The 18,510-nt window shown below is 42.9% G+C and overlaps 1 protein-coding gene across 2 annotated transcripts in view; it reads right to left on the bottom strand.

The window, feature by feature from the left end:
• Positions 1 to 18,510, bottom strand: part of LOC118509381 (myotubularin-related protein 8-like) — a 21,229-nt gene continuing 2,719 nt past the window's right edge. The window contains exons 1-9 of one of the 2 annotated variants that reach the window (XM_036049921.1): positions 14,831 to 17,512; positions 8,456 to 8,572; positions 6,438 to 7,019; positions 6,225 to 6,357; positions 5,886 to 5,982; positions 2,365 to 2,500; positions 1,565 to 2,287; positions 1,368 to 1,499; positions 1 to 1,292 (exon numbers count right to left, since the gene is read on the bottom strand). In XM_036049921.1, coding sequence (XP_035905814.1) covers positions 1,155 to 1,292; positions 1,368 to 1,499; positions 1,565 to 2,287; positions 2,365 to 2,500; positions 5,886 to 5,982; positions 6,225 to 6,357; positions 6,438 to 7,019; positions 8,456 to 8,572; positions 14,831 to 15,046 — 2,274 coding nt within the window. In that variant the 5' untranslated portion in view covers positions 15,047 to 17,512 and the 3' untranslated portion in view covers positions 1 to 1,154. Of the gene's footprint in view, positions 1,293 to 1,367; positions 1,500 to 1,564; positions 2,288 to 2,364; positions 2,501 to 5,885; positions 5,983 to 6,224; positions 6,358 to 6,437; positions 7,020 to 8,455; positions 8,573 to 14,830; positions 17,513 to 18,510 lie in introns of those variants that run through there. The other variant, XM_036049922.1, reaches the window with a different exon arrangement.

Consider the following 18,510-nt stretch of genomic DNA (forward strand, 5'->3'; position numbering starts at 1 on the left):
TTCTCTGTATCATATTTATACTCTGTTTATTAAATACGTTTATTTTACTTGAGAGCAACAGATTTGTGTGTGTGTTTTTTTGTGTTTTTTTTTTCTTGTCTTAGATTACACATACAGTTTACAGATATATCGTAGATAGCTATATGCCGGCTGTCCGCAGTTCTGTTTCGTTGCTAGCAATTTTTGGCGCAATAATCGAAAAATATTTCCCCTTACAAGCTACCGCTACTCTCTCCCGCTGGCTAAAGAATGTTTTTTTTCCCCCCGATTGAAGCTGAAATACTGTGTCAAAGGTTAGGGTGGTGCACGCTTTATACACCTACAAACAGGAAACGGAACGGTGTACAACAACGGTGAAAACTACGTCAGTCACCAAAGCGCGGAAGGATGCATCTGATGCCTATACTTACACAAAAGGCTTTCACTTCTGTATCTCAACCAACCGACCCCTTGTTTTTGTCGTCGTCGTGTGCGTACATATATAGCTAACAATCTGCAAAATTTGTCTCCCGTCCGTTACAGCCATCGATAAAGCTACTCTTGCAGCACCATCATACCGAAGAGTGTGTCTGTCCAAGCCAAGCAAAAGCTCGCATATTTTTGTTTAGTTTTGCAAGATAAATATGAATTTTAACCTCGGCAACTTAAACTAAATCATTGTACACATTTATGCTTAAGAATATTACAGTTCTAACAGTGTGATTGTGGGTTTTGTGTGGTTGTCGATCAGCGTTATATGATGCATTTTGTAGGTGTGTTTGTGTGTGTGGGTTTCAGGTTACATTAGCTATATTACTTATGACTAACAGTAAATTAACAGCTAAGATTGACAGCCATTCTGCAAAGGATTTATCCCTCGTCCCTCACCCCTCATCCGTTACTGCGTTCTAGCAAACGCTCGCCACAAGTCTTGAATACATACACATCAAACGACGTCGTTCCAGGTGGTGGTACTTTGGTCTATTTCAACTGAAAACTTTTGCAAACACCCCCCCAGATAGCCTCACAGTCGGATAGTAATTTTATCGTTTGTACATCACAAAGCCATCCGCCAATATAGGTAGTTGTGGTAGCAAGGTGTTACACACGGTAGACTGTAGCTCACTTACAAGCTAAATCGAATCAATCGAGGAATGTAGATGTAGATCGCTTGTTTATGGGCTCACTTGCTGTACGACACGGAAACACTGCCGGCAGACTGGCACCGGATTGCCGCTTTCGTGCCCGGGCAGGGTTACCGTCTTATCGATGCATCGACCGCAGAATACTTCGCCACACTTCCAACAATGGTTCTGCAATTAGGGACGTTAACGTTCATTTCAAATTAAATTCATTTGAAGATCGTCTATTTTTGTGCGAAAGCTCACCTTCTTCGTGATTTGATCGAACGGTATGGAGCAGGTGGGACAGTTGACGACCGACCGGAGCGATTTCCATTCGACCGCAACCGAGTTGATGTCTTCGTTCACCTTGTCCACCTCATTGTTGTACTCGGAAATCTGCAAACAAGCAAGCACGATTTTTATACCAACCAGAACCATATCAAAACCCCTTCAGTACGTACCGACAGATTGGAGAAGGAAAAATCGCTCGTCTTCAGCGGATGATCGTCGTCCGCCGCCGACAGCTCGCTTAGCTTCCGGTCGTAATTGTACCGATTATCGTTCACCTCGATAGGCCCCCGTGTTTGGTCCGCCGCACTGTACCGCGACTGTAGTGCCGCACTGCCACCCTGCAACCGTTTGGCCGACTTGGAAAGCATGTTCTTGAAGCTATTGATGCGCTTCGTCAAATGCTGCACGTGATCTTCCAGCGAGGTACAGTGATCCTTGCTAGCGATCAACAAATCCTCCAACGGTTCCCGCGGATGGATGCCACTCTCGAACCGGCTGTACATGCCGCGCCAAAACTTTATGTTTTGCGGCGCAAGGTTCGGTTTGATCGTTTCATCCATCTCCGGCCGATACAGCGGATTGATGTACTCGTTCAGATGGTTCGACATGTAGCCCCAGAGCGAGAACGTTTTGTCCGCTAGCCGCAGATCCAGCCGGTCCTTCTCACAGTTGCCCACGAACGTACCGTACTGGCAGGACATGACGTGATCGTGCAGGATCAGCAGAAACCGCTCGTTAAACTCGAACGCATCGTTACGCTGCTGCATCAACTGCCAGGTGCATTCGAGCAGCTGGGTAAACACTGGCGACACCTCCTTCGGATCGTTCTGGATGTGGCCACACCGATCGCTGAACTTGTGACCGAACGCAAGCCAATCCTTTTCAATCAGTGCCTGGCGGGGAGAAGATAGTAAACAGGTTTGGATGTTTTCTGCCAAGGGTACCCTCCCTTTTATTTAACCAAGCTTACCTGAAATCCCTTAATGGTTCGGTAATATGGGTCGAGCATAAGGGCGGCCAGCGAGCAGACTTGTGCCGTACGATCCCAACCGTCCGAGCAGTGTACAACGACGGAAATGCCCTTGTCGACAGCGTTCGCAATGAAACTGGTAAACAAATAGAAAGAAAATACATTTAAAATAAACTGTGAGCTATTTGTACGAAGATTTGGTTTTAAATATCAACTGTGACGAGAGTTACAGTGATTAAGGTAATACGATCTGTTTTTTACAGGGTTTCCCAAATCAGCTCAACATTGTAACTAGTGTTGGATAGTGATCTCGAGAGCTACCGGAAGGCCTCGTCTCTATAAAGTGAGAGCTCTGAGCGCGGTCTTCGGTTTCCAAATGGTAGCTCCTCGCTCTTCGGCCCCTACGCAATCTTCAACCTCGCGAGGTAGTTGTTCGCACTCTTCAGTCGCTTCGCCCTCAGTGAGTGTGGAGCTACCGAGAGGCCTCATCTCTCACGTGTTAGTGAGCAGTTGCCACTATATGTCAGCAGCATAAAACGCTTATTCTACATCGAACATGCAATTCAACCTTGTCAACCCTTTCCAACATCGGAAAACGGACTTTCAACTCCTTAAAATCCCAACTCGACAATGGAAAATACCCAGTTAACGGAACAAGTTTACACTGCGTAATTCGATGTTGTTTTTTTATTCATGAAGAATGGCCTGGCCGTATTGCTTAAAACTGAACTTCAAAAAATAATACAATTCACGATGGTTTGGAGACATTTCCTTCTCCAAACCGTGAAAGGGCACCCTATCCCGGGAGAGCTCGGTCGATCCGTTAATAATAATTCCGTCATCCAAATTCGAGGTTTTGTTGGTAGCGAGGGTCGGTATCGTGAGTGCTCTTTTCATCAAATGCCATCGTCAGTATTCTGCGTGTCGAGGTCCAGCGTTCTTCCATCCCTCTGGCTTGTCTGCGTTCACTGACCGTTGCAACACGCCATTGCAACGGTGTAGTTATTGGTCCTGGATCATCCAGGATAATCCGTCTATGCCATACCAAGCCCCTCTATCATCGCACCCATTCGTACATTCATTCATTCAATCAATCATTCATCACCATACACACAAGCGAGATACAACACGTATAACAGACAAACAGTAGGAGTGGAAGGAAAGAAGGTACTAAACTACAATACTATTTGCTCGGCAGAACTCAAAAATAATCCTCAGGAGGGTCGTGCTGCCCCGAACTCCAGACAAGACCATAGAAAATGATCTATGCCATGGTATACGAGGCCGCAGCCACATGTTTTGGAGTCGGCCCGTCCTATACGCTGGAGAAATGCGAACAATGCGAAATGGTTAGACCTAAGCCTAGACATCATTCGAATGAACGCACGATCTCATGTGATGCCTTGGAACCAGGGTTTCAAGCTGACTTGGGGAGTGATCCAATATAAACACCTCCCAATCTGTGTCCCACATACTGTGCCACCGAGTGCCATGCAGAGAGATTGTAGCGCACGCATGTGCTCGTGAGGTAGGATCAGCCTATAAAACAGAGATCCTTCCGAAGCGCCCTTTTTGGCCAATTGATCTGCCTTTTCATTGCCTAGAGTACCGCAATGAGCGGGCAACCAAACAAGAGATATTCGGAAAGATTTTTCAAACAAGGAGCTTAAGACCTTTAAATTTCTTTTATAAAGTAGTATGGGCTGTTAATTGCCTTCACAGACTTTAGTGCGTCAACAGTGCTTTAGCTGTCGGAGAAGATGAAATATTCGTCTGGAGGACAAGCACTTATGATCAATAAGGCGTAAAAGATTACGGCGAGCTCCGCTATATAGATTGAGCATGGTCGGCGTAGTTGCAAAAATGCTTCGGAATCGATGTTATATACGCCAAAACCGATGCCCTGCTCTGAGGAGGATCCGTCTGTATAAAATTGGTTTCGGTTCAAATGGCCATACTTTTCCACAAAAATGCTGGGAATTGTCGTCCTGCGAAGACTATCGGAAATAGACTTTGTATCCTCTTTAAAAGAGGTATCTACTATAAAACGAGAACTGCAGGACCCTGGCAAGCTGGCACGATTTAGATATTCTGGACTGCTAGGGTGTACCTGTAAAGAGGCAAAATCATGATACGTCCTCATGATTTTGCATTTAGATCCTATCTCATGCAGTGTGTTGAAGTTCTCGATTATCGATGGGTTTGAGACAGTAGAGCGTTTGATGAGAAGGCGAGGCGAGAGTAGCTCAAAACGGAGCGCTAGCGGCACACACTCCACACATCACTTCGAGCGACATCGTGTGGGTTGACTTCATACAGCCCAATGCGATTCTCAGACAACCATACTGGATGCGTTCTAGCCGGATCAGATGCGTCTTGGCTGCCCAATGGAAGCATATGCATCCATATTCCAAGACTGACTGTATCGTTGTCTTGTACAGCTTAAGGATGTCTGACGGGTGCGCACCCCACCAGAAGTTGTTCGATGTTATACTGTTTCAAAGTTTAATCTTTAACTTTAAACTTAAACTTTAATCTGGGAAGCATTAGATGCACAGATTTAAAAAAAAACTCTAGTAGAATACCTTGGAATAGCAGCTTTGACAGCCCTTACATCGAGATTATAAAATATAATAGGCCATTCCATCAGCTTATCCGGCATGGCTGCTTAAATCATTCTTAAAGTTCCGCCTTAATTAGAATTAGGTCTAGAATTTCACGCGAAATATTTAAGTAGCAATCAATTCATTCCATAATTCGATTTTATCCAGGTTTCTCAAGGAAAATACCCCCTTAACGTCACGTAGTCTCCGCCATACTTGGACCGTTTCTCGGACGCATGCTCTAGATCAGCACTGCAAACGATTTCGCCGCTTTTGGTAACGAATTTTAATTGCTCTGCAAAAGCAAATTGCTCTGATTCATGCTTATCGGCGTGCTGTTTTTCAAATTTAAGTCGTTGGACTTTGTCGGTCTTAATGATGTAAGGGCGCTTCCGATCATCCTTACTCTTAAACCCCTGTACATTGATCGAACACCACATTTAACAGCGTAACTCTGAATTTGTAACAGGTTTAGTCTTGCTTGTCTAAAAGCACATAAAGAATGAGACGTTAGAAATAGCACAAATTGTTTGGGTTAAATTGGTTAAATTAATTGCAAGAAATGAAAATATTGAGGCTGTTGGCACTAAATTGTGAGTGTAATTATGTTTACACTCGAGGGTAAATTGTATTAGCTGGTAATGGTACGTACTAAAGCATCCGCATCCTTGTTCCCATTCCCGTAACGCTAATCGTCAATTAATTACCGACTGAATTTCACCGACACCGCCTAATGGCATCGGCAGCTAATGACAGCTAGCTGAACCCCCCCATTTCAAGTTATGTAGTCTCCGCACGTCTATGTGATAATCGTGTGAATCGGATACCGTGCCTCGTTCCTCCAATCTCCAATTGCTCCCGTTTTGTCCCCCGTTAATTACACCATTGCCGCTTAATCCTTTTCCCAAACTTACTTACCACGATGTATCCAGTATCGATCGAATGTGCTTTAACCAGCCGGAAGATTCCAGAGCACTTAAGAATCCACTCATGGTGGGCGACTTTTGTTCGCAGCCTAAAACGAAACGCAGACAGACGACCGGAATGCAGACCATTAGTTGAGGGATAGACAAAAGCGTACACGCCATCGAGACGGTAAACTTCACGGTACGTCGACTCGCAAGCCAATAAATCACACCCGGCAGAAAGCGAACGTTACACCAAAACACCGTAACCGACGGGTTGCCTGTGTCATCCTACAGGGCAGCGACTACGGTATTAAAAGTGACGATTGAAATCGAAAGAAAGCACACTTACATTCAATCAGCTTCTGCAGACTGGCCCGCATCGTGTGAATGTTTTCGATACCGAGAAACTGGAACTTGATGTTTTCATAGTTGGCCTCGTTCTCATAGCCCTTGCCGGCCGCCCGGTTTGCCATGGCGTTAATCTACCAAGAGAGAGAGAGTCGGAAAACAAAAACAGTGAAAAATCATGCCAAAATGAAAATGGCTGTCGAAGAAAACTTACCCTTGGCCGCGTGTCAACGACGTACATAAAGTTGCAGTTGGGGTTAGTCTTGCGTATCGTCTCCAGCATTTGCTCGTCCTCGAGACACCGGGCACTGAAGCCAGACAGTGGCTGGCTGCAACGGCAGATGGACGCCTTGTTCGAGTGCAAATAGGTAAGCGCAGGTAGCCGACCCTTGGACCGAAACCGCGAACTGCCGAGCAGGATTTGCGTGTTCGCATCGGCCGGCACGTAGATCTGGCGCGGGTACGTGTCGCACAGCTCGTAGCTTTGATTGAGCGCACAGGCACTCCACTGGTCGTTCGGGACGCGCATCCGCTTGAACTCGTGCTCCAGCTTGAAGTAGTCCCAGCCGGCCGCCTTGGGCAGCTCCTTGGCGGCGGTCGTGTACTGGAAGCAGTACAGATTCTTGATGTGCACCGGCTGGTACAGCTTCGTCAGCGTGGTGTAGACGTCGTGACATTCGCGCTCCTTCGGTATGACGAACGTGATGGAAAGGAACGTTTTGCAGCGTATCAGCAGCGGTGAGCCCGTTGTGCTCAGGGGCAACTTTTCCACGTTCGCGATGTGCATGTACAGGACCTGGATGATGGTGGAAGAAGGTTCCTGATAAGTTACAGACAAACTTAAAACACCCATTCGTACACAGAGCTGTGTACGACGCCATCTGATTGCAGTGTAGCAGTGCTTTCGAGGGCGTCCATTGAAATTTGTTTAATTACAACGAGAGATAGAGAGAACAACAAAAGGGAGAACTAACTTCTGCGATGGCTGCTTTCTATTCAGCACACATTCGTACGCTGTTGATCGTTAGCGTGTCAAGGGCATGATAGGTAGTAAAAGGAATTCTCAGTAATCTTATCCAATGGCGGACACCAAGGAAGTGGTACGTGATGTTTTGACACTGCTGTTAATTAACAGTTTCTGAAGAGATGCGCAATAAGGAATGATATTTTCTTCCTCAAAATCGTGTCAAAAACGTTACTCGGAAGGAAGTTATTCTGCCAGTTTTGTCCTAGAAGTTTGAGCTTCAAAAAGTTGTCTCTCGCTTCGGTCGACCAAAAAAGCCGAAGAAGTGCTGAACTTTGTGTAGGAGAATCGTCAAGGAAGTTCTCAAGATATTGCGACAATGCTAAGTAGCTCTCATGGAATCGTTCGCAATTATTTGAAAAAAAAAAGCTGAAATCACGAATAAACTTAATGTAAAGTTGACAGCTGACACCACATGATTGCTGGATCTTGCCGATAGACGAAGATTGTCTCTAAAAACATCCGAAATTAACTCCGAAATCCAGATTGTCCGTCATCAAGGTTATGTGGAGGGTTTCGAGGAGCTAGGCGTATGTTACGTATCATGAGATTGTCTACATTGATTTAGACCAATCTTTTGCGGTCTCTAAACATAACGAGCGGAGCACTTGAACGAGGGCCTCGTGTAGAAGTGGCCGATGCTATTCATCAGAACAAAGGGTACGACCAGAGCAATGCAATACACCTCGCAACAATATTTTGGATTAAAATGGTAAGTTCTTGAGTCCTGAGGCTTGATGCGGAAAATTACAGTCCAAACCTTTGCCATCAGTTTACCATTTCCTCTTGGCTTTACAAAATTTAATTTAAAAAACAGGAACAGATCCTGATAGATGATCAAAGATCCTGATAGATGTCCTACAATAAACGATATGTCTTATCCTCAATCAATTGTATTGTAGTAACGCATCAGAATTGTCTGGCAATAATGCCAACAATTAGGCTATAAATAGTGCAACACATATCATGCGTACATCCACTAAACCATACCATGCAACTGCGTGTTTCGGCAGTAAATTCTCGTGTATACGCAAGAGGAAAAGCCATCGCTGCTCGTAACATTCCAATTTGACTGGCATCCGGCATCCATGCAAACTATCTTATCGGACAACTGCAAAAGCCGACCGTTGGGAGGGTATTATTCCCTTCGTCCCTAGCGCAAGTGGTATGCAAAAACCATTCCACTGGCTGAAAAGGGAAACACTTACCCATGTCTCTTTGTTGGCATCCGGATCGACGAATATGAGATGCGTGGCCGTCAGATACAGCACACCGACGGTTGGATTTTTGCTGTTATATCTGTCAATCATGCGAACATTTTCAATCTGAAAGTGAAAGAGGGAGAAAAAAACAGGTGATGATACAATGCTGTACACGCGCGTTACACATAAGAGCCCCGGGACGGAAATAGAGGTAGAAAGGGGTCGATATTGGGGGAGTGGACGTGTTAATAATAGACGCATCGGAATCTAATCAATAATCAAACATCAATCGACCAGAAAATCACTTATTTTTCGGGTATTAGCTTCACCCTTACGATTGGAATCTTATATTCTGATAAATCCATATTTTGACACTGTCTTGTATTCTAGAAAAATAATAATTTTTTTTATTTATTTGATGAAAAATTCATTGATTTTAGATAGCCCAGAGGCTCGCATCAACCAAATATGCCATATGCCATATTTCAAATGCAACAGATACTGACGAGAAAATGACGTGACTGAAATCGTTCATCGCTTGAGAAACTTGGGATCAGCTGTCAGAAAACCGATCCAAGTGGCTAAAAAAATATTTTAGACAATTTGGACAGGTTGTTATGCAAAATTAGAGGTCCTTGGCTGAATCAAAATCCCCCACGAAGAAGAGTCTGGCAGCGCTTGTAAGCAATATCTTTCCTCTTATAGGCACATCGTTGATAGAAGAGACTCTCAAGTGACCTCAGCGGCGACCAATAAATTTCCTTCTTTGGTTTTTTGGTTTTGGTCCTTCGATAGAACCTTATCCAATCATTTTGTCACCTCCATCCTATCATCCAATAATCCCCTTTTTAATCAGTCGATCGTAAAGGCCCAGAAAGACTGTGAAAAAAACCCATTTGTATTTATGACAGTCAAGTCTATCGTTCGAACTAAGTGACCAAAGGACCTGCCTGGGATGTGGTGACAATATTTTTGTAGAATCCCTTTCGGAAGTAGCATTCGGAAAATTGAACCTATTTAAATGACGACCAGGCCATCACTCACGAGTAAAAACAAATAAATAAGCTGCCAGGCTGTATATTGATAGTACAAATACTAGTTACTACCACAATAGGACTGGTTTTAAATCCCATACGAACATCTCACTGGTCAGCAAGACAATGACTATTAAGGTAACTTTAAAGAGGCGAATCTTCTGGATCAAAACCCAGTCAGACCGCCTCCCCATACGCTGGACTGACTATCCAGCTAAGGGTAAAATCAGAAATGGCAGGCTTGAGACATTACGAGATTGAAGTGCCAAAGAAAAAATAAAATGGCGATTAAGGTTTTAGAGAACCAAAGCCTTTATAAATTATTCGATGAAAGAAATAAGATAACATATAAATAAAGTCAGGAACTTGCTATGATAGGCCAAGACCGATCCTAAAACTGTGTTGAGTAAATTTCAAACGATTTTAAACAAACAGGGAAATGCCGTATTCGTTAAAACATGAAGGACGAGAGCCGGAAAAATGTATTTAGGATCAAATCAAATTAGTATCTAATAGAAAGCGTAGATAATTTAAACATGTAAATATTTTTCCAGTAAACTGTAACAGTAAATTTAAAATGTAAACTCATGTAAAACGTCCCTCTTATCACAATAACAATCGTCCTTTAGCAAGCTTCCATAATTAATGTGTGAAGTGTACACACGGCCATAACTCCAGTTAAGCACCGGTGTGGCCTTCGGCAAGAGTGTCCTGCATCGTTTTTCCCGGTTTCCAATACAAACCACGCAAACGCCATTCTGTTTATTTTCACACTCCGATAAGACGCTTTTCCATGCCTGTCGGGAAGAAACGAGTGTTTGAGTTCTGTTGCTTTAATGGCAAATTTGCACGTCAACACGTACATCGGCGAGTTCCGCCTTCCGTTCCAATTGTGTCAATGTCACTTACGAATAACTGTTATTACATGCGCGTACTGTAAATGGGGGGCTTTCAATCGCTTTTTGGAAAACGATTGCGCTGCAGAGTTCTTTTATTGCACGATATGGAGCGGTATTTACAGAGAGCACACAGCAATAAGCGGTTACAGCGAAAGTTCTTAATTGATCAAAGAGAGAGAGTATCGACTATCATTCTTACTCGTCCTTTAAATTTCTTTTCGTACGCTTAAAATAATTTCCCTCTTGGTCGTCTATATACCGACCGAAGAAGCTAATGAAAACTCACCACATGTGGTCAGCTAATGAATCCAGCTTCTCTGCCTCATACTAAGCCAAACCAAAGTGAACAAACGGTAAACAAAGTTCGGAAGCTGTTTTATCCCAAACCAACCAACCAACCCGGGCGTCCATTAAGTTCGCGGCTTTACGGGACGGATCAACAAGCAATGATACTAACACACCAACCAGCTTATCCGGCACGAAATACACATGAGGTGAATTTTTCATGACCCCAAAACCTAAACGGATCCATAAACCGCGAGAGGTAGGTTTTTTTTTTGGGGGGGTAATGGCTCCTTCCATCCTAAAGCAAGCAAGCAAGATGGTCAAAATATCCGGGCGGTTCGGTGCGTCCATAGTCCTGTGCTTCCTGTGGACGTTATTAGACTGTAAAAAAAAACTTTGTTTTTCCTTTTCTCTTCCGTTGGCGCTACATAAAACTCGCCAACAACACCAGCGACCCGTCATACACATCATACGCATCCTTCAAACTAGTCGTGCTCCTGGACTGGAGTTTAGGCCGCAGATAAACTTTGATTAAAATGACGAGACCTTTACGTTACACTAAAAATTGTAATATTTTTCTCAACCATTTGTTTTCCCTTGTGGTATAAATAATTAACAAAAAAAACGGGGCTTCCCCCTGTTAAGCTTTTCCGCGATGCAAATGACGTTGTAATGGAAAACGACAGCCCCCAAAACGTGTGAACAAAAGCCAGATGGATATGAAAGGATGATTGCGAAAAACACACGGGCTGCTCAACGCACAATGCTAAATATAATTCCGCCACAGATGCAGCCAAAACCCGACCCAGCTTGTTCTTTTCGCCCCGAGGATTAACCCGGCCACCCAAGCCATCCGGGCGTGTACTTGAGCTGAAGACGATGTGGCGATGAAAAAGCTTTTACTCAAAACGGAACGAAAGCGGCCCTCGCTTTGGACAATGATGTTTTGTGGTAGCGCAGCGCTCACTGTTCATCCACCATAATCCTTACGAGTGTAGACAGCCGGCATCGAAGGGAAAAGAAATGTACTCAAGAGGACTCGGCCCGTTGATCGCCCCACCTGAACAAAATGGAGCGGGATGGGTTTTTTAAACGTCATTCACTTTCAAGCGGCAGCAGCTTTAAGCTCCAACGAACAGACGAACAGATTGCGCAAAACAAAGCAAAATGGCTGCTGCTACAGCAAAAAAGGGATTGCCAAAATTACTCTCCTGTACTTTGTTTAAATTAAGTCTCATAAAACAGATATTTCTTGCCGCACGGGAAGATGATCCCTTCGATTAGGTAATTATTTTCGCTATATCGCGAATGCGAATGGAAGAAACAGCACCGAAAGTAGATATTTTCTTCCGCGCAACAATGTTTGGAGGATCTTTTTTTTCGGCTCAGCTATTCTTTCATTTTTGCACCGCCTTCCGGACCACCGGTCAAATGCAGCAAAAACACACCGAAAGAAAGTATCGCAATAATATTTTCCCCGGGGTTTCCCTATTTTTTTTTTCGGCTGTTCTGCCCCCGAGAGGTTCGTGTGACGCATAATCCACTGGTATGAAGGGTACTTTGTAGAAGATTCAAATAAATACCGCACCATCTTAAATTTGTACACCGGTCATCGCTGGCTGGAAATGAGGTTTCATTACTGGTGAGTGATTTGCCGTTTTTTTTTCTTTTTGCTTTTGCTGCGGTCCACTTGTAGAATGAAAGGAAGTAATTTCGTGTATAAGAATGTTTGCAATGTCAGTGCCATCGAACAGAAAGACCGTAAGGGATGGCAATTTCAAAAATAGTTTCAATACGGTTATAACAAGATTATTGGACAAAATTTGAAATTCTTGTGCATCTTTAGATCTCAAGATCTAAACGATTTGCTCTGCTTGAAATAAAGCATAGTAGTAATAAAAAAATACTTTTCCAGCTTATTTTCGCGATAAACCAGTTTGAAAGTGAATTTGCCCGGCGTGTCTATGCCTTCTTTTTCTTGACTTCACGATCTGCTAAGTCATGCCGGCCATCCAACAGCTTACTTGGCTTCTGAATACAACTTAGTTGGAGAGTCAGTCCCCACTACCGGAGAAAGGTGGAATTTGATCCCTGATCCTGCCATGCTCAGCTCATACCATATTCATACCAAAACGGTAATACAACGGCAAACAAAGGATTGACCAACATTCCCAGTTTTGTTCTTGGAAGGATTGGACTTTACAGAAAATCCACAGCTGATTAGACAAATTTAAAAACGAGTTGCAATTATACCTTCACTGAATGCCAGATTCCATTGTATGATTGCACTGTTCCGCAATGGGTAGGCAATATTCCACAATCCATTTGAAACATCCCCTAAGTGATACAAATGTTTTATTGTATGGATCAAAACCTTATCTCTTCTTGGGCTAACGACTCCATAGGTCATGCCTGGCATATCTGACTTACTAGACTTAATGATAGTTGGGTAGTCAATCCTCACTACGGGGGAACGGTCCGGATGGGAAATGAACCCCAGTCCTGCCGTAGGAACACCGGCGCCATCGTCACCTCTAAAACCGGGTCGCCCTATAGATCGAAACCTTGTATGCTACAAATATTCAAGAATTTTTGCTTTTGTTGTATAACTTAGTTGGAGATCTTGGGAAAATGAGGATATCATTGCATCAAAATTGACGATCGATTCAGTTAATGCCTTTTCTTATGCTATATATCGTTGATTCTAAAGGTTGGTTTATGTCGCCAATTTGTTTGACTATTCTTAGATTGTTTTTCGAAATTCGGCCAATATTTTTCCCAATTATAACATTTTTACACAAACAAGTTTCATAAAAAGGCAGTTCGATTCCGGAAATCAAGAAAGCGTGCTTTTGTTTTAACTATCTCTGTATATAAAAAAGTATACCTATGTTTATAGGATTGCAATCGTTTCCTAACTAAAAACAATTAGTTTCTGATCGTTAACTTAAACAAACTAAAAGTTTGCATTAAAAGTACAGAGCACATATGGAGAGAAACAGATACGACATTTAGATGAAAAAAACATAAAAAGACACAAAATCTATAAACGAAATAATCATCATTTATGATTCGTTCAATTTAAATATGAAGAAATATGCTTTGTAAGTAGATAAAGAAAGGATTGTAAATATCCTAGCGACGGTAAATCATTCCAATTTACTATGAATTATGACATGTGTTCTTCCCCAGTCCCCTTTCTCTACCGGTCTTATAAGCTCTCGAGGGAATGGTATTACATCATTCCAATAAAAATAGCATGCGGAACCCATCATGCGCCTCGTTATAGAGCGTCCGTGCTCTCCGCGTACGGGAATGTCACCGAAGCCAATGATTTATACAACTTCCACTTTGCACTTTGAACAATAAAGAAAACGGAGCCCAACATAAGCCAGAATGTGTCGTTGTTCTCAACGAACAAAAATTCCTTCACGCTGGGTTAAAGTAACTTGGAGAATAACAGAAAAAAGGAGTGCCTTATGGCGCCATCGGCAGCTGTAAGTAATTGAATTTACTTTAAATAGCAACAGTTTGTATTTCATTGGAATGGAATTAAGTATTCATTCAATTGATGTTTGGTTTGCCTTCAAGCGTAGCTGACTAGCAAGGAGAAATCGAAGACCTTTAATTCCATCTTATTCAAGCATCTTATTCCAGGAAGTTGAACAAATGCTTGAGTTTTAAGAGGTGTTAGTTTTTAAAGTATTTCCCAAGATACACCCACGTGTCCCAAATGTAAAAAATGGTGTACATAAAATAGATCTTAGGACATACAGAAAAAGGGTTTAATGGTGCAGAATTTCAAATGGCACCCCATAAACCGTTGCGGCCAACCGTTTGCGGCCGTAAAACAACCGATAAACCCTAGATCTATGTTCTCCTTTTCGAGCGCTAAAATAGGGCAGGGATCTAGCAATGTTTCATGCATTCGAGCAATCGCTTAGTTTCTCCTTTTCGGGACATTTCAGGACAGGAGGTCATGTGTTTGTGTGTTCGACCTTTTGCAGGACTCTAACTTTAAACACTCATCCTTCGCAAGTCCTGTGGTGAAGCTTTTTGTATGTCCTATTTAATCGACGATAACTTAACTGTTTACTTGATCCGTTAGTTGCTTAGTTCTCCTGGTATTTGCCAAGACTCGCGCAACAGTAACAATTATTTACCTTCTTCACAACAGTCTGGCCACGAAATTCGACCGCCGGTGGTGGCTGATGGGGAAAGTTTTCCTCCACCCAGGTAACCACCTTGTCGGAGACGAACGGCGGTACCGGTACGCTGCCCCACAGCAGCTTCGGATCCTCCTCGAACTCGGGCGTCACCAGATCAAAGTTCTGCTTGAACGAGGAGGCCGACGGTGACAGTGGTTCGGTGTCCGCCATTGGTGAGGGTAACTGGACGACAGCAGGGTGGAGTTTTGCGCTCGAACTTTGTTTATTTGTTATTTCGCCACCTTTAGCCACAAACTTTGCTTGTTACTTTCGGTGTAATGCTGCTTTCGGCTGCACCGCTCGGCATGTTTGAATGCGTTACACGATAAGTTGCTACCACCAACGGAGGCTTTCTTCGCCCCAAGGATTACATGGTTTTTGATTAACTTTTAATGCCTGCCGAGGTAGCGAGAACTCGCGAAATGCTCCACTATTTCTCTGTTCACACGGACAGTGTCACCAAGAACGTACGTACATAGTATGGCGCAGTATTTACAGTGGAAGAATTCATTATCTACCGAACTCCACCAGCGCTCACTGCTGGTTTATGCCGTCAGGAAAATCGATTTTTCTGTATGTAAACATATTATACAACGGTTCGAACGGTGCACATTGACAGCAACGATACACGCTCCCTCGCTACGCCACTGTCCTAGGACAAATGATGCAAAGTTGATGCGTGCGCGTGAGTAATTCCGACCCGCGATATGCTACTACTCATGAATGAACTCGACAACCTTCACACAAAAACACCATTCGAGCGAGATGCCGTCGTTGGAAGGGCTAATGGACTTTTGTTTGATTACAATCACCAGGATATGGCGTTCACTGAACTGCTGTAGGCGCTGAGATATTTTATTAGATATACGTGTCTAACCGTGGCGCGGAGGACCTTTTGTTTCTTGCCATTCCTAACACAACAACCGCTTGACGCTGTACGTATCTTTGCCACAAGATATGCCCGATGCCCGCGTCAACCGTACGATGGAAAACTCGAAACTGAAAAGCTCGCTTCCGTGGAAAAGCCGCAGGACCTCCAAATTGTCCAGCTGCAGCAGTACATTGTCTCGGGCAGTCATTTTCTCTCTCTCTCGCGCTCAGAGTGTAATACGCTCTCAGAGCTTGTTCGCGAACGCATCAAAAGCGGACACGTTCGTGCTCCTGCAGGATGTGCTATGTGCTCCCAACGCCTTGGCAAGTATTGACCCGCGTTTGGTGGCGTCCTTTCACGTGTCTCTTGTCTCTGTGTTTATATAAATACATGTGCTTATTAGGATTTGCTATAAATGTTTATTGTGTAGTATTTGTCTCCAAATATCTTAGATCTAATCAACTTTAAACATTAGCAGGAAAAGAATATGTTTTAAAAACTAGAATGTTTGAACTTCCATATACAATAATAAGTATTGAACTTGTAAATCAAAAGATCAGAAATATAACTCAAACGTGAACGACAGTGATGACTTTTTTTCTTTTTAATAGCTTATAAAAAGCTGAGATAAATATTGACAAGATCGAAAATACAAATATAAAAGATAAAACAACTAATAAACGACATGATCAAATATTAAGAATACCATAAACCATGGATTATTTGATATGAATTCTTTGATTTACAATCGGTACAAGCAGCAGACCCATCACTAGTTTTTTTTTCTCCTAAATTTGTCATTGCTTATACATAGCCTCAGGCTTCATAAATATGCTAGATGCTGGAAATCGTTTGAAGCTGGTCTAGCTTACGGCTGCCGTGGAAGGAGGGAGTACACATCCACCCTCGAGCATGGCGCATGCTTTTCCCACACAGCAATCAAAGCCCGGAGAAGCGGCGAGAGAGCGACCGAGCACTAGAGCAGCCACGTGCAGTCACGTGCTGAATTCCTGACTCGTCCAGTGCCATATCAACGGCCTTATATAGTGGGAAACGTTTACTGAATACAATCCAATATCAGTGATTCGATTTTTCTTCGCCCGATATTCGATATGGGTCAGCGGATTTATAGCCGCAATGGACATAACAAAATGCAATCTAGTCGCAAACAGTGCTACACTTCCCATTCTTTCTCGTTTTGTCAAAAAAACACACAGCGCAGCCTGAAAAATGCAATTCCCACCAGGGTGAGGTTCCACAGCAAACGCCTAGACAGCGCTACGAGCATACCACAAATTTCGTTTCAATTTTTAGAAGGTCAAGGTCGGACATATTTTCGCTCTTGGCGCTGCTTATGGGGTTGCTCCTCTCTTGCACATGCAACGCTGCTCGACGCGAAATGCATCTCCATCTCTCGACTGCCCTTACGATCCGTTAGCAAAAGGCGTAGAAATGTTCCGAAAGGTTGGAAGGGAAAACGAATCAACTGCAGTGTGTAGTAGGAGTTAGCTGAGGGATGGAGTTAACACTGGAATTGAAAAATTGTAGCACTGCGTTCCTGCAATGTTTGCGGTACATGTCTAGCGTACGGGACGACGCTCGCTTACGTAATTGGATTTGTACCAATGAGTTCTGGGAAGTTGTGGGTGTGAACGTACCAGAAGTATTGGAAGTAATATTAACTGTAAAAAAAGCAATTATTTAGTTTATATAAACAGTAAAATTATTTCAGTAAAATAAAAAGGTTCAGTAATTATATCCCTGAGAACCCCTACTAGCAATCGTTTTAATGAAAAATATAAATAAATATAAATGAAACAATTATTTAATGTGTTTTATTTAAAGGAGATATTTTGTTTATTATTATTGCAATGTCTGAGGATCAAATCCCATCCAGACCACCTGCCCCTACGCAGGGCTGACTATCTTGCTACGGATCACAAGTCACAGAAAGCCAGAAATGGGGGGCCGGAACCTGTGGAGGTTATTGAAGTGCCAAGGAAGAAGCTACATACTTTGCAGGTCATAGCCTTGAAGATTGAAAGGTGTCATTAGCGTCATTCTTGCATTGTCATTAGTGATCTGTGATGCAAGATCTTATTCCGTAACTAATTAACCAATCTTGTTAATTGTTAATCAATTAAAAGTGCTTACACATGCACTATACAAGGCGATAAAAATAAGAAAGTTGGTTCAGCTTTGGGTACAATCTTAAGTTTCAAAATGTTGTGAAGAACGCTATTTTAATTGATATAAAATTGATGATAAGGATTTTTTTTGCAATAAGAGCCGTGTTGAAATGATAAAGATTTCAATAAAGACAACATGTGTTACTACTTCTTGTCACTTGGCTCTTTAATCTCAAGGGATCTTGGACTTCGTGATGGGGAGACAATCCGTACGGGATTCAATATCCTATCCTGGATTTCTGAAGACACGAGCCGAACATTTATATTAAAATAAAGAAGTCGATAGTGTGGAGCATAGAATATTGTTTCCTTTTTGTACAGACAAGTCAAATACTACAATTGTCAAAACCAGCAATTATAAAGAAATTTGAACTTTAATATATCTGGTTAGAATACCAGGGATACTTTTGGGCCCTGATAAAACTTTGAACTGCACCTTAATACGTAGCTAACCATAAGCTGAGGGCTTCTCGGTTATGTAGTAGCTTTTATGGAAACTTGTTATGCCTCATTCACCTGTTATCTGAGGGCGAGTAATAAACTACAATAGTAATCATAATTTTATGTTTCAAGAT

The sequence above is a fragment of the Anopheles stephensi genome, chromosome 3, assembly GCF_013141755.1.
Source record: "Anopheles stephensi strain Indian chromosome 3, UCI_ANSTEP_V1.0, whole genome shotgun sequence".
NCBI lineage: Eukaryota > Metazoa > Arthropoda > Insecta > Diptera > Culicidae > Anopheles > Anopheles stephensi.